Source organism: Elephantulus edwardii, unplaced genomic scaffold (assembly GCF_000299155.1).
Source record: "Elephantulus edwardii isolate Elephantulus edwardi_28Jun2011 unplaced genomic scaffold, EleEdw1.0 scaffold00008, whole genome shotgun sequence".
Lineage (NCBI taxonomy): Eukaryota > Metazoa > Chordata > Mammalia > Macroscelidea > Macroscelididae > Elephantulus > Elephantulus edwardii.
The window spans coordinates 17,090,261-17,118,092 of NW_006399758.1; the positions used below are offsets into that span (position 1 = coordinate 17,090,261).

General features: G+C 37.1%; 1 protein-coding gene and 1 pseudogene across 1 annotated transcript in view; one reads left to right on the forward strand and one right to left on the reverse strand.

Annotated features, from left to right (window-relative positions):
- Positions 1–26,972, forward strand: part of TERF1 (telomeric repeat binding factor (NIMA-interacting) 1) — a 48,914-nt gene extending 21,942 nt beyond the window's left edge. Inside the window, exons 5-10 of the mRNA XM_006880462.1 lie at positions 1,374–1,523; positions 2,901–3,013; positions 11,208–11,267; positions 13,044–13,135; positions 14,678–14,775; positions 26,796–26,972. Of these exons, the coding sequence (XP_006880524.1) occupies positions 1,374–1,523; positions 2,901–3,013; positions 11,208–11,267; positions 13,044–13,135; positions 14,678–14,775; positions 26,796–26,972 (690 nt within the window). The remainder of the gene's footprint in view (positions 1–1,373; positions 1,524–2,900; positions 3,014–11,207; positions 11,268–13,043; positions 13,136–14,677; positions 14,776–26,795) is intronic.
- On the reverse strand, positions 6,367–8,314 carry LOC102876781 (annotated as a pseudogene).
- Positions 26,973–27,832: the final 860 nt, after the last annotated feature.

Below are 27,832 nucleotides of genomic sequence, written 5' to 3' on the forward strand. Positions count from 1 at the left end.
CTCCTTGCACATTTCATTGTAATATTTTACTTTGTCATCCCACGCTGCATTTTTAAATCTTCTGTTCATCTCTTCAGTATCTTGAATTCTTCCTTCTGCTTTGGCTTCTCTGTGCTCCAGTGCAATATTCAGAGTCTCTCCTGACATCCATTTTGGTCTTTTCTTCCTCTTCTGCCTTTTCAATGACCATTTGCACTCTCCAGATGATACCCTTGATATTCCTCCCACTGCTCATTTGGTCTTCGCTCGTTAGTGTTCAAGGCCTCAAACCTGTACCTGAGATGGTTCTGAAATTCAGGTGGGATAGACTCAAAGTCGTATTTGGGTTCCCGTGGATTTGGTTTAATTTTCCTCACCTTCGGCTTGAACTTGCATATGAGTAGTTGGTGGTCTGTTCCACAGTCAGCTCCTGGCCTAGTTTTCACAGCTGATACTGAGCTCCAGCGGTTCCTTCCGCAGATGTAATCGATCTGATTCCTATGTATACCATCCAGTGAAATCCATGTGTATAACCTGCGTTTATGTCTCTTAAAAAAAGGTATTTGCAATAAATAAGTCATTGATTGTGTAAAATTCAATCATTCTTTCTCCAGCTCCATTTCTGTCACTGAGTTCATGTTTTCCAACTGCTCAATCTTCCTTTCTGTTTCCAACTTTTGCATTCTGTCACTCATTATTACCAGTTCATCTTGTTTGCATGTTTGAAACTTGTATTGTGCAGAATAACATTGTAGTCATAAAAAAAAAAGACTAAATGCCTCCAAAGGCTGAGAGGATGTATGAATAAATTACTTTCTTATTCAACAGAATATTAGATTGCAATGAAACACATACACACCAGCATGAATAAATCTCAAAAATATAGATTTGAGCAAAAGATGGTAAGGTTCAAAAGAATATATGTAAGAAGACACCATTGATATAAAATTTTAAAAATTCTAGCAAATTCTACATATGCTTTTTGGATATGTAATATGACCATGAAGGAATGCCTTGTGATTAAAGATTGTAAATTAAGGATCATGGTTCCTTTGAGAAGGAAGTGAGGGTACAATCAGATAATGATAGTAAATCAGTTTCATCTGTGTTAATAATGTTGTTTTTATTAAGATACATCATGAATAGTAGATAATTAGTATCATACTATCCTTTTTATCCATTTTGTGTGTATCTGAAATGAAGGTACAATTTAAAAAAAAAAATTAAGGATCCTAAAGTCAAGAAGAACATATGTCATTGGACCCTTTGTATCAAAAGAAAAATTTTGAAAGCTCTCAGTTGTATCTCTTATATTTTGAACAAAATTATTCTGTTTCAGTAATATGACATAATTTCTTGATTGTAACTTTGTGTTAATTTTATGATCTCTTTAGCCTTTAAAAAGAAAATTGCTCTCGATTATCTCTCAGAAAAATGCATTCCATTCTATTTTTCAACACTTCAGCTACAATCACATGATGAAGAAAATTAAGTGTTACGTGAATTGTGTACTAAATGAAAAATCATCAACTTTTCTAATGAAGGTACGTTCCTACAAGTCCAGGATGGCTTACTGCCTGCAGCTGAAAGCCAGCCTCAGGTGCAGGTGTAGGGTGAAATAACAACAAGAGATTTACTATTTACTGATTTAAAGGAGGAAGGAATAGGAGTCTCCCAAATCTGCCTTCCTGTCTGGAGGCTGAGTGAAGGTGTTTATAAGAAAAGGATGGGGGTTGCATCTAGGTAATGGTCACTTCCCTGTCATGCTATCCAGTTCTTAATGTCGTCTTGAGGACAGTAGGCTTCCTCCTTTATACTGTTCACTGTTCTGTCCCAGGGAAAACAAGATGAATATTGCTATCAGAGCCCAAAGGGAAGTTAACTTTTAACTATTAACTACTGCAGCAAGGAGAAAACAAAACTCTCCTAGCAAATGCTTCTACTTAGAACAGAGCTAAAACTAATGCAAAGCAAAAAAAGAATACCTTTGTCCAGTCTGTTAATTTAGCAACTACAGATAGAAGATTTCAGCAAGACTTAACAGTGGTCAGGAAAAATTAACTACAGTAGGATATATAAAATAGAATTATAGTTATTCAGAAAATGTAAATGGTTTTATAGAAGAATGTAACAAAATGTTGAAATGAATGAATATTTAGGAGAATTAATTAAGTACTTAGATGCTTTTAGTAGTTATTTTTGTAACTTAAAGCCAAAATGGGGTTACTTAGAATAATTGATAAAAACATTCTTAGTTTTTTTAAATTTTAGGAAATGTAAAATTGGTACTTTTTTAAAAATTGGTTTTCATACAGTCATTCCTATATTATGTTTAATTCATATGCATTGTTTTATACATTCATATTATACTATAGTTACTGTTGATCAGTGCCTCCGATTACCTAGTTTGATCAAATCTCCATTGCAGCTTGCTTTTTACTATGCTCCCCCCCCCCAAGTGCATCCATTAATCTCTGTTCTGATACTCCTTGAAAATGAGATTGGTGTCTGTATTGGGAGTATGTTGAACCTGAAGATTGTTTTTGGTAAACACAATGTTGAGTCTTTCTGTCCTTGAACAGGGAATACCTTTCCATTTAACTAAGTCTTTTCTTGTTTCTTCTAGTGTTTTGTGGTTTACTTACACAGAGCTCTTGTGTCTCTAGTTAGGTTCATTCCAAAGTGTAAATCTTGTGGTTGGCTATTGTAAATGGTATTGCTTTTCATATATCCTTTTCAGTGTTTTCTTTGTTGATGTAGAGAAGGCCAACAGATTTTTTTTTATATTTTTTAATTTTATTTTATTGGTTTTTTTTAATAAACACTGGTTAAGACCATCTTAAAACTAAGAAAATGTAATTTATGCTCTTTATTTTAAATTACTTGATACTTTCTTACCTACTTTCATGTCCCATTTTAAGGCTGCAACAAAAGTAGTGGAAAGTAAAAGAGCAAGAACATTAAGTTTTCCAGAAAAACCTAATAGTAATGTTCTTGAAGTGGAAACTCCACCTAACTTGGATATAGAAAAAAGGTTAGTAAACGTATTGGTTAATAAAATTTTTGTGTGTTAGCAGTGTGTTACGTTTATGTAAATGTGAGGCTAATCAATTATTAAAGATTTATTAATGCATATATTACTAATGACTAACATTTGGGTATTTGGAGTACTATGGAATTACCTAATTTATGCAAATTTTGTTATATATGTTAATCAGATATAAAAAGTGTGGAAAACCTAATGTTTAAATAATAGAGATTATTTCATTTGCCGCTTTCAGAGTCTGTGCTCTGAAATGAGATTTCTCTTTGGTCTCACATGCCCTCAGGTTCCTCACTGTTCTGAGGAGTGTTCTGGCACTTTAAGATACTGTCATAGATCTTCTCCCAGGAAAACAAACCAATTCATTTGATAGCAACTAAAGAAATAATTATTCAAATGCTAACTGAAAGGAAACATGCTTTACCAGTCATACATATGAGAGACAGTAGTTCAGCCTCAGATTTTTTTTTCCTTTGGGAATATTTTTATTTTTTTAAAAAACAAAATTGAGTTTTCCTTTTATGCTGTCTGGCTTATAAAATTAACCTTCCTGAGGAAGATACTTTACATTAAAAATCTTTTCTAAAGACTGACCCTTGGGAGGTTGTGGTCTCTGTCAGCATTCCCCATGGACAATAAAGTTTTCCTTGCTTCACCGGAAAAAAAAAAAATCTTTTCTAGTGAACCTATGGTTGGTTGATTCCTTCTCTGTTTCCATCTTTATCAGGGAAACACTTGTGATCTTTGCATGATTCTATCTGGCAGTAGATAAAACTGTTTTCTTGTGAGACCATGGCTTAATAAATTTAAAGACCTCATCTTTGCTACATATATGGTGTTCAGAATTGGAATCTAGTTTGAATGAGCACTGCAGTGGTCACAGTTCAGGACTGTGATATAGTACCTACATTGAGGACATGACCTGCTCCTCACTGGTTCATTGTCTGTATTGATGTCTTATTTCTCAGAGACATTTTTCCAAGACCATTTTGAGAAGTAGTGATTTCATTTTTATTGATTCATTTTGTTTAGGAAATAAAAGTTTAATAAATATTAAGGCCTTCAACATTTTGGTCCTATCATTCTTGACTAGTGGAATGTTGTGTGGCTAACCTTGAGAAGAATGGTAATCCCAGCACACTTAATTGTGCTCATGTATAACCTATACTTGGACTGGGAAGTAGTAGTTAGTAAGACAGCATGGTTCAGGATCAATAAGGGCATTTGCTGCAATAGATCAAGGACTATAGTCTTCAAACTGGATTGAAGCACAACATCAAGAAAACAAAGATTCTTACCACTGGCCAATTGGCAGCTTCATGATTGATTTTTAATAGATTGAGACTCTTAACAATTTCACCTTGTTCAGCTCCACAATCAATACTCTTGGCACCAGCAGTCAGGAAATCAGTAGATGAATTGCATTGGCAAAGTCTGCTATCAGGGACCTCTCCAGAGTACTGAAGAGCAACAGTGTCAGTCTGGAGACTAAGGTGCACCTAATACAGACGGTGGTGGTCACAGTTACTTGCTATGCATCAGAGAACTGGACCATGACTAAGGATGATAGAAGAAAAATCAATGCCTTTGAGTTACTGTACTGGAGAAGAGTTTTTAACGTACCATGAACTGCCAGGAAAACAAATAGGTCTCTCCTGGAAAGGGTAAAACCAAGTCGCTCCCTGGAAGCAAGGATTTTGAAGCTCTCTCTCACATCCTTTGGGCACATGGCCAAAAAGGACCAGTCCTTGAAGGAGGACATCATGCTTGGCAGGATTGAGGGACAACACAGGAGAGGAAGACCCCAGATGAGATGGATTGACTCAGTGACTAGAGAAATGGGATTAAGTCTGTTGGAGATGGTGAGATTGGCTCAGGATAGGGCAGGGTTCAGAGCTGGTGTACATAGGGTCACTACAAATTGCAGGTGACTCGATGGCCCGTAACAATACAAACAAGGCCTACAACTTTTTGGTTTAGCTTTCTTGAGTAGTTTAATGCTGCTTTAAATAAAAAAGCATTAAAATAACCATAAAGAAAGGTATAGGTTAAATAAAAGCATGGTTCTTGCAAATAAAGAATAAATTTCATATACCCTCCTCTTCTGCTTTAGTACCACTAGTTGCCAGAGTAGATTCTAAGTTCTGGCCATCATATGTGTGAAAGATGGTTTATAAGGCTGATTGTTTAGAGCTAAAGCACCAGGTGTCTCTTCTGAAATGCCTCTGGATAAGCTTGTACCTACTCCTTTCTGTTAACAGCTGAGCATATTAACTTTTTGTACTACACTCTTAATACTTTCTTAGACACAAGAATATCAAATCAATTATTGTGTCTAAAATGGCACTTTTAATGTTATTTCTTTCTGTACCCTGACATTAATTCTTTGCCTATGTTCACTTGCCTCTGTGCCTGATGGATTTTATCTCAGAAAGGCCTCTAATCTCTTCTTTCTGACCATTTTTACTCTAGATGAATGTATACCTTTATACCACGTCAACCTACCTTTGACATACTTCCAGAGTTAGATTCCCACAAAAATGAATCTGTTTAAATAATTTCTCATCTGAATACCTCTGCTGCGTATAAATGATTAAACGAACATGAGTATGTCTTATAAAACCTTCATTCAAATGAAAAAGAAAGCTCAATCAATAAATAAAAGAACATGAATTTTAAAAACCAACCTCTGCTGCTTTCCTGTTTCTTACTATATGAATCATAATTAGTTGGCGTGACTTTATTAAAAAGCTTTCAATAGCCATATCTTCACCTCTGAGCATTACCACTTCTTTGTCCCCATACAGTAGTGCTTTCTAACCACACAAAACCTCCCTGATTTTCAAATATTAGATGCTTTTCATGTCTGTCTACTCTTATGTAGTTCTTTCTGATTTATGTTCCCTTCCTTCTGTTTTCTCTAACACAGACTCTTTAGTAAATTCCAGCTCAGAGATTACCTCCCAGAACCCTTGTCCGGCTCCCCATTTAGAGTTGTCACTTCTATTTTTTTTTTTAAGACGCTAATTCAGTGTCATTATCAAACTCTTACAGTTAACAATCAGTAGCATGGGTGAAAAAAAAATAGTATCTACATTAAAGCCCTTTTGTTTTCAGAATGCTTTACACATTCCACAGAACAGAAACAAAAATAACCTGTTAAACAATTAGTCACAAATACAGGCCTTGTGTTTTTTGCCCATCAACATGAGTTTTATCTAAAACATACTTTCTTTGTAGCAGCTAGCCCCTGCCACCACTGTGCTTGGCTGAGTTCACAAATCTCTTGTACCTGTCACTTCTCCAGCTCTTGTCTCCTACTATGCTTTTCTTCCTGGCAGTTATTAAATCTGCCAATCGCTGCCATAGCTGCTGCTGCTGCTGCTGCTTGAGCCACCAGAGCCACTTTGGTTCGTGGTTTGGCAAAATACTGACCTCCACTTCCATAGGGGCCAAAACTGCTGATTGTAGAGTTTGCCTTCATGGGTCCAAGCTTTGACAGTTGTTGTAATTGCCAACATCATTGTAGCTACCACTGCCTCAAAGTTGCTTCCATCATTACCAAACCCATTATAACTATCCCCACTGCCTCCATATCCTCCCCCACCACGGCTGCTACCAAAACCACCTCCACGGCCACCACCAAAGTTTCCAGAACCACTTCGACCTCTTTGGCTGGAAGAGGCACTGGCCATTTCTTGCTTTGACAGGATCTTTTCTTCACAGTTGTGACCATTCACAATATGGTATTTCTGAATAACTGTTTTATCTACAGAGTCATGATCATTGAAAGTGACAAAAGCAAAGCCCTTCTTCTTGCACTTGCTCAGTCAGTCATGATTTCAGTCACTTAAGTAATGTTCTTCAGAATCTCCTTTAATTCCACTAACAAAAGTTCTTTTTCACAGTTAAGGGTTCCCCTGGTCTTGAGAATCTTCTCTTGAAAAAGCCTTCTTAGGTTCCACAACCCTTCCGACCACCTTGTGTGGCCTTGCATCCACCTCTGCCCTAGTAGAATATGTGACAAACCCAGAGCCTCTGGAGCACTTGGCAGTTGGATCTCTCATTACCACACTCAGTCCGTGAGCACCCTCCACTGCTCAGAATGGCCCCTCAGACATTGTTGTGTCATTTTAAAGCTCATTTCTCCAGTGACAAGTTTACGCAGCTGTTTGGGCTCTTTAGGAGCCTCTGACTTCAGCAAAGCAGCAGTGGAAATAAATAATTTAGTGATACCTCTTTGGCAGCATTCTCTGGCAGAAAGTTGGAGTTGTCACTTCTGTGTTCCTCCAGTTCTGACTCAACATTATAAAGGACATGTGTAGTTGAAACCAGCCTGCTCCTTAGAAGCAAGGATTCTGAAGCTCCATCTGACATATTTTGGAGATGTTGCAAGGAGAAATCAGTCCTTAGAGAGGAACATCATGAATGCAAGGGTGGAGGGACAGTGTGAAAGAGGAAGACCCTAGATGAGATGGATTGGCTCAGTGACTGAGGTAATGGGAGTCGGTGGGTCAGAGACAGTGAGGTTGGCTCAAGATAGAGCAGAGTTCAGAGCTGTTGTTCATTGGGTTGCTGTGAGTCATAGGCAACTCAACAGCATATAACAACAATATGAATTATCCATTTGCCTATCTGCATCTTTGACCATGCTCATGCTCTTCACTGGATATAATGCACAGGGATCATATTGCCTACGTCTCTGCAAAGAGACAATAGTAAAGCTGATATCAGTCAGAGCAAGGCCAAGGGCCAGATGTAGAACAGACCGTCAGTTGCTCATATGCAGATTTAAACTGAAAATGAAAAGAAGTTCATGAGGGAAAATAGAACCTTGACTATATGCCATCTGAATTTAGAGACCATCTCAAGAATAGATACAGTAGATGTCAGACTGAAATTTGACCATCTTGAATGTAAAGTAGATAAAGGAGATGGAAGAAATGTTAAAAAGATCTAAACAAATGATTTCATAAGTAATTTGAAAAAGCAAGATAAAGTACTTTGATGAAATACACAGACTAATATTAGAAAACCGAAAGAGAATACATCATCGGCATTTCTCAAGCTGAAAAGACTGAAGACAAAGTTCAGACCTCAAGCTGCAGTGTTGTAGGATTCTGTAGCAAAATACCAAACACAGGAAGCATAAAAAAAGAAAAGATGGAAAAAGATAAACTGTCACTGTACAAAAAAAAAAAATTGGTAATCACATTCACCCATTTCAGGAGGTAATGTATGATCAAGAATGACTTGTACTGAAGGAAATTTGCCAAGTTGCGCTGAAGACATTGTAGAAAAACGTGACTCCAGGAATTGACAGCATTCCAACTGAGATGTTTCAACAAATGAATGCACTATTAGAAGAGATTCACCATTGAGCCTGTTTCAAAGAAAGATAACCCAACAGAATGCAGAAATCCTAGAACAGTACCATTGAAATCACATGCAGATAATACCTTATGGAAGTTAATGTTTAAAATGATTGGTACATTGACAGAACTAACAAAAATTTGAGCTGGATTCAGAAGAACACCTGGTACAAGCAAGGCCACTACTGATGTCAGATGAATCCTTGCTGAAAGCAGAGAATGTTTACTCCAGTTTCATTTACTATGCCAAGATAAAAACTGTATGGATCATAATAAAGAATATGTAAATATTACAAAGGATGAGTATTCCCGAACATGTAATTGTTTTCATGCTGAATCTGTGCATACATCAAGAGACAGATACTCAAACAAAGCAAAAGGATACTTCAGTGATACAAATCAGGAAAGGCATAGGTCAGGGTTATATCCTCTCACTGTACCAAGGACTCAAGATTAGTATGACACAGGACCAAATGTTTCATACTATTGTATGTAGGGATGTTATGAGTTAGAGCCTACTTGATGTCACCTAACAACAACAGTAATACCCATAACTAGACTGAAAAGTGTTTGGAACGCCTTAATTAGATTTATATTCTGGTGCCTGGTTTCTTATCTGGCATATATTGGAATTTGCAATGCCTTCACTATAAGTAGCAAAGCAGAAATTCTGTGCCTTGTGGATTATGGCTCTTGTTAAGTGCCATAGAGTTGAGTATGACCCATAGTGACCCTGTGAACAGCAAATCTGAACCCTATTCTAACAGGTGCCACCCTAACCATCACGACTTACTCAAGCCCACTGAAGCAGTCACTGTGTCAGTTCATCTGGTTGAGCGTCTTCCTTTCACGTTTTATGTTATTGATTCATAGCTTGTTGATTTATATGCTTTTAGGACTCATAGCAATCACATGACAGAGTAAAACAGCCCACTGGATTTTCTAGAGTGCAGTGTTTATAGGTGCATGTGAAAGTTACACAATAAGGAAGATTGAAGAAGAATCAGTGCCTTTGAATTGAGTTTGGTGAAAAATCTTGACTATCTAACAGATTTCCAAATGAATAACCAGAAAGTCTGTCTTGAAATGCAGTCAGAGTGCCCCCTAGTAGCAGGAATGGTTAGGCTTCGTCAGCAAAGGAGAGGAAGGCCCTCAACAAGATCAGTTGATACCATGGCTACAAGCATGGGTTTAGGCCCAGCAGAGGCTGTGAGGATTCTGTTGCACGTTATGTCTGAGTCAGCACCAACCCAACAGCACCCCACACCTGTCTTTACATGAGCAAGTTACTAGGTCTTTTGAGCCACTGGTAGATTTGAATTGTCATCCTTTAATTAGTAGCCAGTGTGCCACCAGGGTTCTTTAAAAGCAAAATTTGAGATGTTTAAAAATCAAGAATCAGGCCAGTATCAAAACTGTTTGTGCCAACAGAAAGAAGCAGGTTAAGTGCCAGGATTCATCAGGGTCAGGACAAGAATGGGCAAGAAGAAGCAACATAGCCAGAGATCAAAAATGGATTATTGAGGTCAGACAGGCACTAGAATTTGTGGGACCCTCCTATGTAATCAAGATAGATGAAATAAAAGATCCTTTGCTCTGATAAAACTTCTCATCTGTTCAGAACTGCATGAATTAAGGATGTGAAACAGCTGTCGGTTGCCACCCTGGCAGCTCTGGCTCTGGCAGTGCATTAGTGCAGTGGAGATGCTGCATAGGACTTTGCAGGATTGTGACTTGGAAACAGATCAAGTGCTTCATTGTTTGCACCATTCTGGAATCAAAACAAATAGTAGCTGATGTACTTAAGTCAGTGTAAAAAGTTGTGTAGCTAGACTTCAATATTAAAAGAATTGATAAAGAAAACTTCACAGTGACCTTGAACATGACTTTGAAGAATGGCTAATGTTTTTGTAGATGGTTAGCAGAGTGAATGTCATTTTAGGAAAGAGGAATATAGTTAAATACTATACATCAGAGAGCTGGACAGTGACTAAGAATCTCATAGAAGAACTGATACCTTTGAGTTGTGGTGCTGGAGAAGAGTCTTGAACATACCATGACTGCTAGGAGAACAAATAGGTGCATCTTGGAGAGAGTGAAATCAGGCTACTCCTTGGAGGCAAGAATTTTGAAGCTCCATCTGACATACTTTGGTGTGTTGCAATGAGGGACCAGTCCTTGGAGAAGGGATACCGTGCTTGGGAGGGTGGAGTGACAGCGTAAGAGAGGAAGACCCTGGATGAGATGGATTGACTCACTGACTAGGGTAATTTGGGTAGATGTGTCAGAGACAATGCAGTTCAGAATAGAGCAAGATTCAGAGCTTGCACAGGGGCAGTATGAGTTGCAGGTAACTCGATGGCATTTTACAGCAACAACAGAGAATGTGTCAGGGTTTAAGGGGTCATAATATATTTGTGAACACTAACTTGCCTATTACCAGGAGGAAGACATGTTTATTTTAAAGTTCATTAGGAGAATGTAGCGTGAGCCAAGAAGTTAAATTTGAATTGATGAAAACAGAACCATATATGACTTTTAAAAGAGTGACCTTATGCATGCTGGATTACAACACTAACTAAGCTTAATTTATACTTGGGAGGCCTTGATTTAATACCCTTTTCATGAACATCTGGAGCAAGTTAGCTGTGTTATGGTAAACTTTCTATCCCTTGGTATTAACAATATTTCTTTCCAAAGTTGTTTTTTATAAATTGGAATATTACTTGACTGTGGAAAGTATTAGCCTTATGAAAAGTTATTGTGCTTTTTCCTTTGGTTTACATCTTACAGATTGTTTTCTTCTTTTAAAGTGTTAGTGATACAGAGTCTGCGGAAACTGAATCCTCAGAGGGTACAGTATCTTTAATGAGGTGAAGTAATTTGATATTTTCTTTATTTTATAAACCTTTAAAATAATGCATGCAGACCTAAATATAATACAGTAAATAACAGACGAATGGTATGATTTAGCAAATACCTCAAAGCCTTACTTGTATTAAGAAATAATTTTATGCTACCCCAAATTTGAAATTCCAAACTTCAGAGACCTGTCTCTGGGATCCGTAGAATAGGTGTACAGATGTTTAATAAATTCTTGCTCTGTCATGTATTGTTATTGTATCCTGTTGAGTTGGAAACAACCCATAGCTGTTCCTTCTGAATGTTTTTAGAGGCATTAAAATCGCACGGAAGTTGATTGCTCATTCTTTCTCCTGTGGAACAGCTGGTGAATTCAAACCACATACCTTTGCGTGGGTAGTGCAATTCCTTACCACTAAACCCACTAGTGCTCCCTCTTGCTCCATCATAGAAACAAGGATATGATAAAAGGGCAGGAAGAGGATATGGTTACATCTTTAATGGTTGTCCCAGAATTCCAATTTTATAAAATTAACTAAAAACAATTCAATCTGATAGTAATGTTATGACACAATATAACATATTCAGAAAATAGAAAATCTACATGTAAGATTTCTAGAGAAAAACTCTGGATTGGGCTGGCTGACTTGTTATAAAGGCAGTTAGTGGAGACAAAGAATTGAGAAGCCAAGGTGTTACATGTGATGCCCATAATAGCACTGTTACCATGAATTCATTGTAATAGCATTTAAGGGCAGAAAAAAATCTTTGAGTGGTGATAAGTGTTTGTGAGTAAGTGAAGAATATGAAGGTAATTTAACTTAGTACCATAAATCCTCTAGGGCCGAGGTTTCTATGAACTCAGGCTCCTATACGTGGCATTTATATGAAGATAAAAAAACAATAGAAACCATTACTGGGACCCTGTGGAGTTCATGGTTACAGTAGTAGATTAAATCATCTTTCCCTCAGAGAGCCACAAAGAAGGGAAGCATCTCTAGGGGAGAGCCTGATTTTAAACTAGGTGAGGGGATGGAGGTAGAGATGAAGGAGGTTGAGAATAGCAGTCCAGAGAACATAGCGAAAGATTTCATCAGGTCAAGAGAGTGTTGACGGAATCCATAGACTATTTTTGGGTTGAACATAAAGATTAAAGGGCCTTCTTTTGGGCGGTGATCTAATTTTACAGGATTGTCAAATAAATATATTTGACATTGTATCTTTTCCAACAGTCTCACGATGCAAAAGAATTTACTTAATTTGAAGCTATAATCAAGTTTGTATCTGCCACCATGTGAAGGAGTTTTGAAATTTCTCTTTTGGGAGTAAATCGTTACACTATAGGAGAGAATGAAACTCACTCTCTTATAGTCTGAGTACTCTCCTTCTTTGAAGGCCAGAAGAATCTTAATTTCTGAGTGCATTAGTAGCCCTGCTTGCATAGTGGTTCAAGAATTCAAATGCTACCATGACAGTCTGTGGGAGAGATAGACAGTCTGTTCCCTTAATGATTAATAGCCTTGAAAACCCATGAGCAGTTAGATTCTACCCTAACAAGGTTGCTATGACTTGAGATCAACTTGATGGCATTGAGTTTATTTGGGGGTTTTGTTGGTTTGGTTTGGTAGAGGGAGGAATTAAGTTAATCTGCCCTGTAAGCAAGGAAAGTACCAGAGGAACCAGGTCAAAATAGAAGAGACTCTTGTTACAGAGATTATGGCACCTGCCCTTTTCCTTTAACTTTGCTAATTTTCTTGACCAATCATAAACTTTGTCATTTTATTCAGGTCTCACAAAAACCTCTTTTTATCAAAGCTTTACCGTGAAAGCCGACTGAACAATTCTGACAAGAGAGAGAAACGAGTGGAAACTGGTCAAAGTGAGTACTGTCAATATACCTTTTTAGAAATACAGAATTGGGTGAGGCTTGAAGGTCATCCAACTGTTGACAACACCACACAAAAATAACTACTTCAGAGGACTGAAGAATGAGAAAATAAAATACATTAGAGTCATAGAGTTAATTAACTGAAGTAATTAAGTGATAAAGTTATTTACAGTCCTTACCATAAAGTACTTTTATTACTATAATACAGAGCTTTAACTATACTCAGTAACTTTAAGTAATAACTTTTCTGACACATAAAGATATAGACTGTTTCCTTTCTTACCTTCTCTATTGTGTGTATAATTTATTATCTTTGTGAAAGACCTTTCCAGATTATGAAGACCTGTTATTTTTTTAAAAGCTTTTGAAAAGACATTTTTAATTCTTTTCAGTTTTACTTTGAATGTTTTTTAGAGATGTATATTTGTTCATCAAAGGAATGTTCTAAGTACTGTGCAAGGGCTTTTAAGTCATGCTGTTTCAACTTTAAATTATTTAAGTTTAAGTCACTGTATGCAGCCGAGTTGGCTCCAGCTCATGGTAGTCATCTAACAGAAAGATGTGCTTGGCTCATTGTTTTAGCAGGTGTGTCAGTCCGCCTCATGGAGAGTTTCCCTCATTTTCATAGACCAGCCATAAAGTCCTTTTCTAGCAGTAAATCTTTTCTGGTGACTTGTCTAAAGTGAGCATGACAAAGTCACCAACTTCTTTCTTTTTTTTTTTTTTGTAACAGAATAAAGCTTTTATTACCTTGTTTCCAAGATGTCATCCATTATAAGAGGCAGAGTTGATTTAAAAACAATATTAGGTAGTGGATTCATCAGTTGTAAGACACATTCTGACTTCAGGATAATGCTCGCTCCCATTTCCCTTTCTAAGGAACCATTCCTGTGTCATCCTTCTAAGACTAGTTTGTGCATTCTTCTTATGTGTTAGTATTTATTTTCAGATAGCACTATAGTTTGAACACAGCAGTTCTTTTGTTTTCCCTTTTCCTGCTTTCCATTCATGAGTCGGGGAAAAGGCTGTGGTGTGAGTCAGCTATCCCTCGAGAGTTATCTTTGCATTTATTTGCCTAATGATTTTTTTTTTAATTTCTAGAATTTATTTATTTTTTTGTTTCATTGTGAAATGAATGAAAGTTTACAAATGCAGTTGGTCTTCCACTCAGTCATTCATACATACACGTTTTATGATAGTAATTAAAGAGTGTAACACACAGTGTAACCACGCTCTTCCAGTTTGCCCACTGATTTGTTGGTTGTTGCTCTCATGGATGCTGATCATTGATTCAAGTGGAATGAAATAATCACTTATCTCCAGTTTCTTCCTACTTGGAGAGCTTTTGTTTTCTTCATAAATACATTGCATACTAAAGATTAAAACTGATCTTATAATCAGTAACTGTTCTAAGTTTCCTTCATTTTCAGCAAGTCCTATTGCTGTATTCTTCTGTTCCATTTCTGAGATTTTTCTCTTAGCATACACACTGACTTCAACAAAGTACTGTTTCATGGTAGTATTCTACTTTAGGTGGAAAAAAGGACATTGGAACATCCAGTAAAAGCAAGACAAGACGTTTCAACAGTCATTCGGTAACTTCAGAAAATCCTCGCTCTAGAAAAAAACAGGTATTTGATTTTTATTACATTAACTAATACTTGTGGATATTACAAGACATAATTTTATTTCAAAATGTTCCTCTTCAACTCTTAAAAAAGTTTGCTCTTTGATTAACTGACTAATATCCCTGTTCATAGTTCTAAGAAAATGCTTCACTGGCATTCTTAAAGTAGGCTTAATTTAGGTATTGATATAAACTCTTTAAAAAAATTATTGTGATACTCTCATAAAGTCAATTAATTAAATGACCAAAAGGTAATAATTAAATGTACAGTATAAGCTTTTTTTCCCTACCGATGTCTTAAAACGTTTTATTTTATATTTGTTTGCATACATACATTATAAGCTTTTCTTTTCAGATCTCCTTCACAGATCAAATTTAAATAAGATTCCTATTTAAGAAAAGAACTTAACAAGCAACAAATGCTGGCGAGGTTGTGGAGAAACTGGAACCCTTTTTCACTGTTATTGGGAGTGTAATAGGGTGCAACCACTGTGGAAGGCGGTATGGCGCTTTCCCAAAAAGTTGCAAATAGAAATACCATTTGACCCAACAGTTCCACTACTGGGAATATACCCCAAAGAGGCCATAAATGACATTCAAGCAGATATATGCATACCCATGTTTATCGCAGCTTTAGTCACAATAACAAGGAATTGGGAACAACCTAAGTGCCCATGAACAAACAGATAGATAAAGAAGCTATGGTATATTCATAGAGTGGACTACTATGCAGCATTGAAAAACAAGAAACTCATGCAATATTATTCAAAATGGGTGACTCTGGAGGACATTATGCTGAGTGAAGTATCTCAGTCACAAAAGGACAAATTCTGCATGGTGCCACTGTTGTAAAACAGGAGGACTGACCTCGGTGTTGCAGGGAGACTGAGAAAGATGGGTTCAATAATGTATACTGCATTGAAACAGATGAGGGAGAAAACTATTTAAAAGGGATATGTGATTAGGTATTTTTGTTATGACAGGAGTCCAGAGCGAAGGCTGCATAGTGGAGTGGACCTGGGGAAGGGATTGTAAAACAATGAAAGAATTTTTCTTTTACTTTTCCAAGAAGGGTAGTTTACTAGGGGGGAGAACTGGGAGGGGAGAAAAGTACAACAGTGAATGAATGCAAATCCAAAGTCTCTCTAAATTTTCATGGAAATTAATAATAAATTTTTAAAAATTTTAAAAAAATAAAAATGTAAGACAAGAATTTTCTTTTAATTTATTTAAACCATATTTTAGTATGTCGGGATGAGCTGCCTGCATAATATTAAAGGATCGCCCACTTTGTGATAGGATTTGTTAAAAGTGAGTATAAAACAAACAGGTGTCCACATCTTGAGCGTGCTGCGGATGATAGATACCAAAGGAAAAGAAGTAACTTTGAAGTCAAAGTGGAAGCTAGAAAAGAAAAAACAAGAAAAATTCATCAGAAGCCAGATGTAAGAAGCATTCTATTTTGTCTTTCCCTTGGGACAGTGAAGACTTTGTTGTCTGGAAGTTCAGCCCAGTCTGGATAGTTTCTGGGAGACAGGTTTTTGATGAGGAGGAGGTCATGGACGAGAACACATTGTTACTCAGCAGAGGTGGAGGAGCCTGCTGCTTCGGCTGCTCGTGCTACCTATTGGCATACTAGCTCAGCTAGAGGTGAAGCTTCTATTCTATGGTCTAGGTGTATGAAGAGAGCATAAACATGAAAGCATCTGAAAGGGACAGAGGAAAGAATAATAGGAGAAAATGGTGAAACATCTGAGAACAGTCTTCTGAATTAAAATATCCTGTCTTCATTCCTTAGCCTCTTCAGATACACCACAAACATTTCCCAGAAAAACCTATTCCCTTCTCTTTGCTCTCATAGGATTTTGTTGGTTCAAGTAGGAGCTCTAGTGGTAAGAAACTTCACTGAAGCCCCAAAGGCACAAGGTTCAAGTCCACCAGCTGCTCTGAGGGAGAAGGAATACAATCTCCTCCTGTGTTACTTACCACCTCTGAAAACCAGCTGGAGGGTCAGTTATGGATTAGATCCAACTCAGTGGCGCTCAGCAATAAATAAAGTATAGCAACTAAAAAAAACAAAACAAAAACCTTAAGTAAGAAAATATCATTTGATGTGGAATTTTTAAATTTAAAATTATTTCTTGAGATATCATAAAATTGTTTGCTATTTAATTATTAACCAGGTATTGCGAATATTTAAGCTGTTGTGCTGTTTATTAGGGAAATAGGTTAGAGAGTGTGAGGGGCAAAGGCTATCATACAGTGCAAGCACAGGATTAATGCAGCAATCCCAAGCCAAATTAACAGCAAGACACGACTCAGTCCAAGTCTAAGTTCAAGTCAGCAGCACAAGATGGAAGAAGCCTGTGGTTTCCTCAGTCATCCAACAAACTTTATTTCTGAGCAGTTATATATCAACTTTGCCTTCAGTCATCCAGCAAATAAAACCTTTAACTCTGGGCCTTTATCTCCAAAGTTCCTCTGGTTACACCTTGCCACAATCTCTCCAACCCCTTCACTGCCGTTTTTTACAGTGTAGAAACCATTCCATTATATTGGTCCCACAGATAATGATTTGCAAGACTGACCATATGTATACAGCTAAGATAGCTGGAGACCATGTCCCCAAACTGGGGCCAAAGCAGTGGCTAGAAAAGCCAGTTTTTAAGGGTTCTGACACCCCAAACCTTGAACTGCAATAATGAAGGATTCTGTGAGCAAAATCTTAAGTGATGTTGGGAGTACTGAAGAGTAACAATGCCAGTCTGAGACTAAGATGTGCCTGATCCAGGCCATGGTCCTCTCAGTTATTTGCTATGTGTCAGAGAGCTGGATAGTGACTAATGGTGATAGAAGAGGAATCAATGCCTTTGAGTTGTGGTGCTGGAGAAGAGTTTTGAACATACCATGAACTGACAAGAGAACAAACAGGTCTGAGATTGGCTCAAGATAGGGCAAGACCCTATTGTACATAGGGTCACTGTGAGTTGCAGGAGACTTGATAGCACATAACAACAACAAAGAAGATGGAAGGAATACACAAGAGTCACTGTACCCAAAGAATTGGTGGACATAGAACCAAGAAGTAGCATTTGATTAAGAACTGGTAATGAAGGAAGAAATTCAAGCTGTACTGAAGGTATTGGCAAAAAGTAAGGCTCTTGAAATTGGTGGAATACCACTTGACACATTTCAAGAAAAAATACAACCCTTTATGGGCTCAGTAGTCTTATGCCAAGAAATTTGGAAGAGAGTACCTGGCCATCTGACGGGAAGATACTTATATTTGTTCTCATTCCCTAAAAAGGTGATCCAACAGTATGTGGAAATTATCTAATAATATCATTAGTGTCATTTGCAAATAAAATCTTGCTGAAAATTAGGAAAAAAACATCTGGCACAGTACTTTGTTAAGGACTTGCCAGAAATTCAAGCTGGATTCAGAAAAAGCTGTGGCACCAGAGACATTGTTGACTTCAGAGGGATCTTCTCCAGAAGCAGAGAAGACCAGAAAGATGTTTACTTGTATTTTATTTACTAGGTAGGCAAAGATATTGGACTGTGTGGATCATAACAATTTATGTAAATTTATGTAACATGGAAAAAAATGAAATCCCAGTTCACTTAATTGTGCTTGTGTAAAACCTAGACTAAGATGCTATTGTACGAACAGTGTAAGGGAATATTGCATGACCTAAATTAAGAATGGTGCGTGTCAGGTTTGTATCCTTTTTCTTTGTATCTTTCCAATCTATATGCTGAGCACGTTCAAGCAGCTGCCTGAGTTTGGCAGATGATAGACACAGCCTTGTTTGCAGGAAGTGAGGTCTTGAAGCACTGGATGAAGAAGATCAAAGGTTATATATAGCCTTCAGTATGGATTACTTCTAAACATTAAGAAAACTAAATTCTTTACCACTGCATGATAGGTAGAGAAAAGATTGATAGCAAGTATTTCGTCTTACTTGGATCAGCAATCAACACCTGGGGAAGCAGAAGTCAGTAAATTAAAAAGCATATTTACATTGGGAAAATCTTTTGTCATGCACCTGTCCAAAATGCTGAAGAGCAGTGATGTCAGTTTAAAGACTAAGGTGCACCAGCACATATAAGCCATAATATTTTCAGTTGCTTATATGCATCTGAATATTGACGTACTAGGTATTGGTGAAGTGAGATGGCTTGGAATCCTTAAGGATGCTTTGGGCAGAATAGTAAATGATCCGGGAACCATTAAAAGAAGATGGAAGGAGTATACAGAGTTACTGTACCAAAATGAATTGACTGACACAGAAGAATTTAATGAAACAACTTATGAGCAAGAGCCTTTGGTGATAGAACAAGTTCCAACTGTTCTGAAAGAATTGTCAAAAACCAAGGCCCTAGGAATTGATGGCCTAACAATTGACATATTTCAGCAAACAGACACTGACCTGGATGTGCTCACTAAGTTGTGCCAAGAAATCTGGAGGACAGCCACCTGGCCAACAAACAGGAAGAGATCTATATTTACTCCTATTCCAAAGAAAGATAACCCAACAGAGTGTAGAAATTATTGAACAATATCATTAATATCACATGCTAGCAAGATTCTGCTGAAAATTACCCCAAAATGACTGGATCCATATATCAGCAGAGAACTGCTGGATGTGCAGGCTGGGTTTAGAAGAGGCTCTAGTACTAGAGATATTAGAGCTAATATGAGATGGATCTTGGCTGAAAGCAAGAGAGTACCAGAGGAATGTCTGTGTTTCATTGATTGTGCAAAGGTGTTTGTGTGGGTCACAACAAACTGTGGCTGACTCTGAGAAGCATGGGAACCCCAGAATATTTGATTGTGCTTATGCGAAACCTATACTTGGACAAGGAAGTAGTTATCAGAATAGAACAAGGAGGCATTGCATGGTTCAAAACTGCGGAGGATGTACGCAGGGATGTATCCATTTCAATTTATATGCAGAACAGATCATCCAAGAGATTGGGCTGTATTAGGAGGAATTTGGCATGAGGCTTGGAGGAAAAATCATCAACAACCTGTTTTATGCAGATGACACAACCCTGCTTGCTGAAACTGAGGAGGACCTGAAGTGCTTGCTGCAGAAGGTCAATATGCAGCCTTCAGGATGGATTGAAGCTCAACATCAAGAAAACAAAGATTCTCACCACTGGGCCATTTGGCAGCATTATGATAGATGCTGAAGAGATTAAGATTGTTAACAGCATTAATTTGCTTGGCTCCACAATCAGTACTCTTGGTACCAGCAGCTAGAAAATCAAGAAACTAATTGCATTGGGAAAATCTGCTGTCAGGGACCTCTCCAGAGTACTGAAGAACAATGACATCAGTCTGGAGTCTAAGGTATGCCTGATCCAGACCATAGTCTTCGCAGTTGCTTGCTATGTGTCAGAAAGCTGGACAATGAGTAGGGATCACAGAGAATTGATGCCTTTGAGCTGTGGTGCTGGGGATGAGTGTTGAATATGCTATGGACTTCCAGGAGAACAAACAAGTTCGTCCCAAAGAGGGTGAAGCCAGGCTGCTTCTTGGAGGCAAGGATGCTGAGGCTTCCTCTAACATACGTTGAACTTGTTGCAAGGAGGGACCAGTCCTTGGAGAGGGTCATCATACTTGGAGGGGTGGAAGGACAGAGAAAGAAAGGAAGACCATTGATGAGATGAATTGATTCAGTGATGTATAATAAGGGTAGATGTGTCGGAGACAGTAAAGTTGGCACAGGATGGAGCAGGTTTCAGAGCTAATTGTACATAGGGTCACTAGGAGTCACAAGTGACTAGACAGCATATAACAATAACAACATATGCAACTGAAAATTAGACAATTAATAAGGATAGCAGAAGACGACTTGATGCCTCTAAATTGTTACGTTGGTGAAGAGTATGAACATCCCATGACCTGACAAAAGAACGAAGCCCATGTTGAAGGAAGTGTATCCAAGAAGCTTTGTATCACATACTTTGGGCATATTGTCAGGAGAGACCAGTCCTTAGGGGAAGAAACTCAAAAAAACATAATGCTAGGTAAGGTAGATAATTGGAGAAAAAAAGTGGATGATCATCTCCGCAAGATGGATTGACATGGCTATAAAGGGCAGTCCTGAGGATGGGACAGAATAGGGTAAGGTTCAGATTTATTATTCATAGGGTCACTATGAATTTTAGTTGACAGCACCTGACAACCAGTACAGCCATCTCTCTCTCACTTGTGTAGTCAGTACTGATTCACAGGGACCATGAATGGGGTTTCCAAGAGTGTAAATCATCCCTTGTGGCCACTGATGTGTTTGAACTGCCAGAGATAAACAGCCTTTGGGTTTGCAGTGGAACTTGCTATGAACTATACCATTTTTATCTTATGCCCTGTGTGTTGTCAAGTCTGAGGCAGTAAATTGCACAGAAGATTGACCATGGAGCAGCTGGTGGCTACACCCTGCTGTTTTGTCATATTATGAATCCTGTCCTCTGTGTCTGCGATTGTGATCCTATTTTGGAATGACTTGTCTATTGTGTCAATGTGACATGATGAGAATAGGATGTATCTTAAGCTTCCCCACCTTACTAAAGGGTATGATCCACGTTGCCACCCTTATTTTCCTTGGAGATGTGGTGATCTACAGCTAATATATCAGAATCTTCCAGCAAAGTGTGCCCTTTGTTGCTCTAGAGACTGGGGCTGGCTTGTCTTTTACCTCTGGTACTTGAGCCCACAATCATCTGGACTGATTCACCAGCTTAGAAAGATTTGTGAGTTGACCACCTGTCTTTAGATGTGCTAATTCTGGTTCATCAGAATTGGTTCTGCAGCCATGTGAGTTGAGAGCATCTTCCAAACTGAAACTTGGCCCATGGGGTTACCTTTCTCCAACAATCAAGTAAACTATTTCCTTGGCATGTTGTGAGTTTCTGTGAGATGATGTGAATTATGGAATACAAGAAATAAATACTAGAAGGAGTACTAAAGGGAAGAGGAAGAGTTGATGTTAAAGGTGGCGGATATAGCAGATTCAAAAAGGACATTTGAAACATCTTTAATTGGAAAAAAAATATTTGTACATAATCATTGCTTTTCTCTGCTAAAAGCTTTTATGAAGCTCTGGTGGCTTAGTGGTAAGTAATTGCACTGCCAGGCAAAGGTACAATTTGAATCTACCATCTGCTCTGTAGGAGAAAGATAGGCAGTCGATTTACGTGCAATTAACTGGAGGGTCAACTATGTGAAGATTTCAACCCGATGGCACACAGCAAGAACAAAAGCCATTAGAAATGACATGCCATTTTAAAATATAAGCTCTCTGAATTTAAGAAAGAAAACAGACTGGTGTACTTTAATTTGTTACGTGCTTTCTATATGTTTTCAGATTGTGAGTATGGCTAGAATTATGTTTAGGAATTTTATTTTTCTTTTATTAATTTAGACAAAATATAATAGCCCCTAATACACAACTTTTATTTGTATCATGTCTGGAAATATATTATCTTGACTTTTCATTATCTGCTGTTAGTGGTTACCAGTACAGTAAGTCACATGTAAAAGATAGTTTTTATCAAAGATTAGGCTTTATGAATTTCCACCACCCATAGTCAGGAAAGTTAGATTTTCCTTTCCAGTCTGTCACTGATAATGTAATAGTGTCACTCATTCACCTCCACCTGTAGAAAGTTGGAGTTGATATTAATTACCATGAAACTTGTTGCCATCAAGTTGATTGTGATTGATAGTGACCCAGTAGCACAGAATTGAACTGCCTCATAGGCTTTCCAGGACTGTTGGAGTCTTTATGGAACTAGAATACCACATCTTTCTCCACAGAGTGACTATTCAAACAACCATTCCTTTCAGTTAGTAGCCACACAGTTAACTCCACTGCACTATGGAGACATATATATGGAGAGAGAGAATCATATATGTATGTTGTTGTTGTTGTTGTTATGTGCCGTCGAGTCATTTCCGACTCATAGCGACCCTATGCACAACAGCCCTAAACCCTGCTCTATCCTGCACCAACCGCACCGCCTCTGACACACCCATCCCGATTACCCCAGTCACCGAATCAATATATGTATGACAGAGAAAGAGAGAGAAAAAAAAAAAAAAAGATGAGGCTGACAGATGTTCCATCTGAGGGCAGGCTAGAAATTTAGGGTTTCTATTACAGTCTTGCTGAATTCTTTTCTGAGACCTCTGATTTTGTCTTTAAAGCCCACATTGTCGATTTTCTCAGAATCAGCTAATTATGTCAGTCCTTTCTATAAAATGGTATGGCTATATCTAGATTTTGACCAAACAGTTAAGCACAATAGTCTACAAATTGACATGTAAAGTTGACTATCACATCATAGTTCACATTATGTGACATATATATAACTGCTTATTTCATAAGTTTTCTAAGACTTTCAACCTTTCAGTTTTAGATGTAATTGAGTAAACAAAATATAAGTGATATATATAAATGATAATTTTAATAAGTATTTACAATTAATTATAGTTAAAATGATACCATTTCTTAAATATGAGTAAAGATGATGAAGACATTCAGATCATTCAAAATAATTCTTTTTTTTCCCCCCAAAATAATTCTTGCAGGATCATGAACTGCATCAAGTTAAAATTTTTCTTTTCCAAAAGAATATAGGATGCTTCTTTTTTTATTTTCCCCCCTTTTTTTACTCATTGTTGAACATTTTCTTCCTCCCACCACCCCACCCCACAAAGCACCCCTTGTTGCAGCTTGTTGTCATTCATATAATGCCTAGTCACATATTCCTTTTGGACAGTTCTTCCCCTCATCTGTTCTAATGCAGTGTTCATTATCTTCCCATTCTTTTCCCATTCTCTCCGTAGCCCCCTTCACCTAGGTCCTATTTTATAACAGCAATATTATGCAGTATTTATCCTTTTGTGACTGAGATGATTCACGCAGCATAATGTCCTCCAGGCTCCCCATGTTGTGTAATGTTTTATGAGTTCATTGTTTTTCAGTGCTGCATAATATTCCATTGTATGAGTATACCATCGTTTTTTCTATCCATTCTTTTGTTGATGGTCACTTGGGTTGCTTCCATCACTTTGCTATTGTGAATAACACAGCAGTATACATGAGTGTGCATACATCTGTTGAGTCATGGCTCTGATTTCTTTCGGGTATATTCCCAGTAGTGAAATTGCTGAGTAAAATGGTATTTTTGTTTCTAACTTCTAGAGAAAGCACCACACCACATTCCATAGTGGCTGTACCATTTTACACTCCCACCAGCAGTGAATAAGAGTTCCAATCTTTCCACAACCTTGCCAGCATTTGTTTTTTCCTCTCCTGTTGAACTTTGCTGTGGTTGTTGGGGCTTATTTTTAAATGGAGTGAATCTGTCAGTTAATTTTTATTACAAAATTGTAACTTTTTTTTCTAGGATTGTTGTTGTTAGTAAGTGCCGTCAAGTTGAGTACAACTCATAGCGATCCTATGAACAAAAAATCTCAACCCTGTTCTATTCTATAACTATCCTCATTTCTCTAGTGTTCATTGAGTTTCCAAAGTCTCCTGCTTCCAAGTCTGTCTTAATCTGGGAACTTTACCAAACTCTGTCTACTACAGGTAACCATTTTTCTAGGATAGAGGTCAGCAAACTTTTTCTGTAAAGGACAGATATGAACATTTTATGTTTGTTTACCATTGAGAGGGAACTGACCCGTACCTGATTTTTTTCAGAGGCAGTAACTTCCAAGGAGTTACTCATATTCTAATCACAGTAAACAGTTACTCAGTTGGGAAAAGTTCTTGATCTGCATAGGGATTTAATCTTTAAACGGTTTCATTCATCAATTTTATCCTTTTCAGATTGTGCACTTCTGGCTTTATTTGACAGTCTCTTTATACCGTAGACTAGGTCTTTTACGCTTGATCCCAGTTTCTTTTATGAAGGTTATGGTTTTGGGCTTTACTCCCAAGTCTCTGATCCATCTACCTTGAGGTGATTTTTGTGTATAGTGTGAGATGTAGATCCTGCTTCAGCTTTCTGCAGGTGGTAGTCCAGTTTTGCCAGTACCATTTGATTTGATAGGTTTGATTTCCTTGTCGAATATCAATTGACCATAGATAGTCGGGTCTATTTCTAGATTCTCAATTCTGTTCCATTGGTCTATGTGCTGTTATTCTACCAGTACCAGTTTTGGTTACTGCTGCTGTGTAATAGGTTTTGAGGTCAGGGAGTGCTATGCCTCTCACTTCATTTTTGTTTCTCAGAAGTGTTTAGCTTATTCAGGGTTACTTGTCTCTCCAAATAAACTTGACAATTCACAGGGTGAAAATAAAACCTACTGACAGGGAACAAACATTTGGCAATACCATCTCCAACACGATTCTTATTACAGAATTTTACAAAATACTCCTGGGCCTTCACAAGAAAAAGACTGATAACCCAATTACAAAATGGGCAAAAGACATGGAAAGAATTTTCACAGAGGAAAATATTCAAATGGCCAACAGACATATGAAGAAATAAATGCTCAAAATCACTGGCAATAAGAGAGATGCAGATCAAAACCACAGTGAGATACCACTCCAGTAGCAGTGGCAAAGTTTAACAGGATAGCAAGTAATAAATGTTGGAGAGGATGTGGCAAGATAGGAACTCTTATACACTGTTGGTGGCATTGTAAAATGGTACAACCACTCTGGAAGGCAGTTTGGCACTTCCTCAAAAATCTTAACATAGAATTCCGTATGACCCAGCTATTTCATTGCTTGGAATACACCTCAAGAAAATGAGAACTGAGGCACAAATGGAGACTTGTACACCAATGTTCATAGCAAGGTTATTCACCATCACAAAGACATGGAAACAGCCCAGATGTCCAACCACAATTGAATGAATTGAGAAATTATTGTACATTCACACAGTGGAATACTACACAGCAGGCAGGAGCAATGATTTTTGTAAATTACTATCTAACTTTGGAGGAACTGGAGAGCATTATGCTGAGTGAACTCACTCAGTCCCATAAGGACAAATATTTTATAAAACCATTATTTTAGAAAGAGTAGGAGGATCCAAGGAGGGGGAGCACAGGATTGAAGAAGGGTGGGCAGGGAGGATTAATTATGGGGTTGCACAATTTAATGGGAGGGTGAGAGAAATGGGAAGGATTGGGTGTGAAAAAACAATGTATTTGAATTTTGTAAATAAACTAGTATTAAAAAATAAGTAATTACTCAGATAGTTCTATCACTCTTTAAATGTGACAGTAGAAGGGATAATTATTTGGTTGCCTGTAGCAAACTAAATGTTTCAGTACTTTTTCCCCCTGTATACTGAATATGGAGTTATGAAAAAAATTATTATTTGTCATTTTCTCCCCAAATAAAATGGCATTTTTTAACTAGTTGTATTTTAGAGAATAATGAGAGAGAGAGAGTGTGTGTGTGTGTGTTTTCATGGGGATAAGCATATGTATTTCCTGCAATGTAAATGGAACAGAGTTTTTGCTGAGTGTATATTAAAGTATTAAACGTTTGTAGATTCTGTTTAGAGCTAATAATGTATTCATTGATGCCAAAATGAAAAGATTTCTATATTAATAGCTGTTTTATCCTACCCTTGAGAATTTAACATAATGAGTTTGTCTCTTGGTGTGTTACCTTTTTTCAGAGATTTTCTGATCACTTTTCTTGAATGAATACTGTACTAAAGATACTGTGCGTGAAAATTCCTTGTGGATTGTTTTGATAAACAGTGTACCAAAGATGAGCTGTCTTAACCTGTATGTCTGTTTATGTACAGGAACTTAAGATATTGTATAATAAATATCAATCTACAAAGACAGTATAAATTTAAAGTCTGATGGATCATAGTGAGAAATGTAATAATCTTATAAAGCATATTTAAGAAATGGTATCATTTTAACTATAATTAATTGTAAATACTTATTAAAATTATCATTTCTATATATCATTTATATTTTTGTTTAAAGAATTGTTTTTGTAAATCACTTTTCTACATTTTATTTGAAAGGCCTGGCTTTGGGAAGAAGACAAGAATCTGAAATGTGGTGTGAAGAAGTTTGGAGAGGGAAACTGGACTAAAATACTATTAAATTATAAATTCAACAATCGAACAAGCGTCATGTTAAAAGACCGATGGAGGACCATGAAGAAATTAAAACTGATTTACTCAGACAATGAAGACTGAGTATATTTTTAAGAATTTGATAAAAAGAGGACAGTTAAATATTTTGATCACTGCATTTGTTGTTAATACTGGTGTGATATACACCTTGAAATTTTGGTTTATGTTATAGTAGTTTTCTGTGAAACAGCCATTTGATTCATTTCAGGATTGTTCTGTAGTGTTACATTTATATGCCCTCATTGAACCCTTAAGTATTATTAAATATACACTCCTACATTCTCCATTTGAAGAAAATTTTTGTTAACTTACTGTGTTTCTGAAGACAATCACTGAATAACAGTATGCCTTTGACATAGAGATTTTTATTTGCGTCTTGACCTTAATAATGCAGTTAAGCTATCAAGGCTTTTTATTATAGAATAAGAAATGTATAAGGTATAATATATTACTTATAATATCTCTAAGTTTTCCTAGAAAGAACAATTTGAAAATAATCGTTCCAGGACCAAATTTGTACTGTTAGCTTCATGTTGTATTTTGGCCATCTGACTTTCTCATTCCATTGATCAGATTATAACAACAATAGAATATTTTAAATAAAACTACTGCTTAATACCTGATTTTATAAACATTAGGTTTTCTGAGACTTAGTAAGTCTAACACAAATACTAATATTAAGCCTATTTAGTAGTCTATAATCATTTAACCATGGATTTTTTGTTGTTGTTGTTGTTCAATTTCTTTTTTAACCATGGTTCATTTTAATGTCTGTGATAATGCAGTGTCACTATTCACACATCCTTAGGTAAGGAACCTTGTAGATCAAAGGGCGCACAGAGCAGGCGTTTTTGGTGTGTTTTTTTTTTATTCTGATTTATTTATAGAGTTTAAATACATTGTTTCACACAAAAGATCCTTCT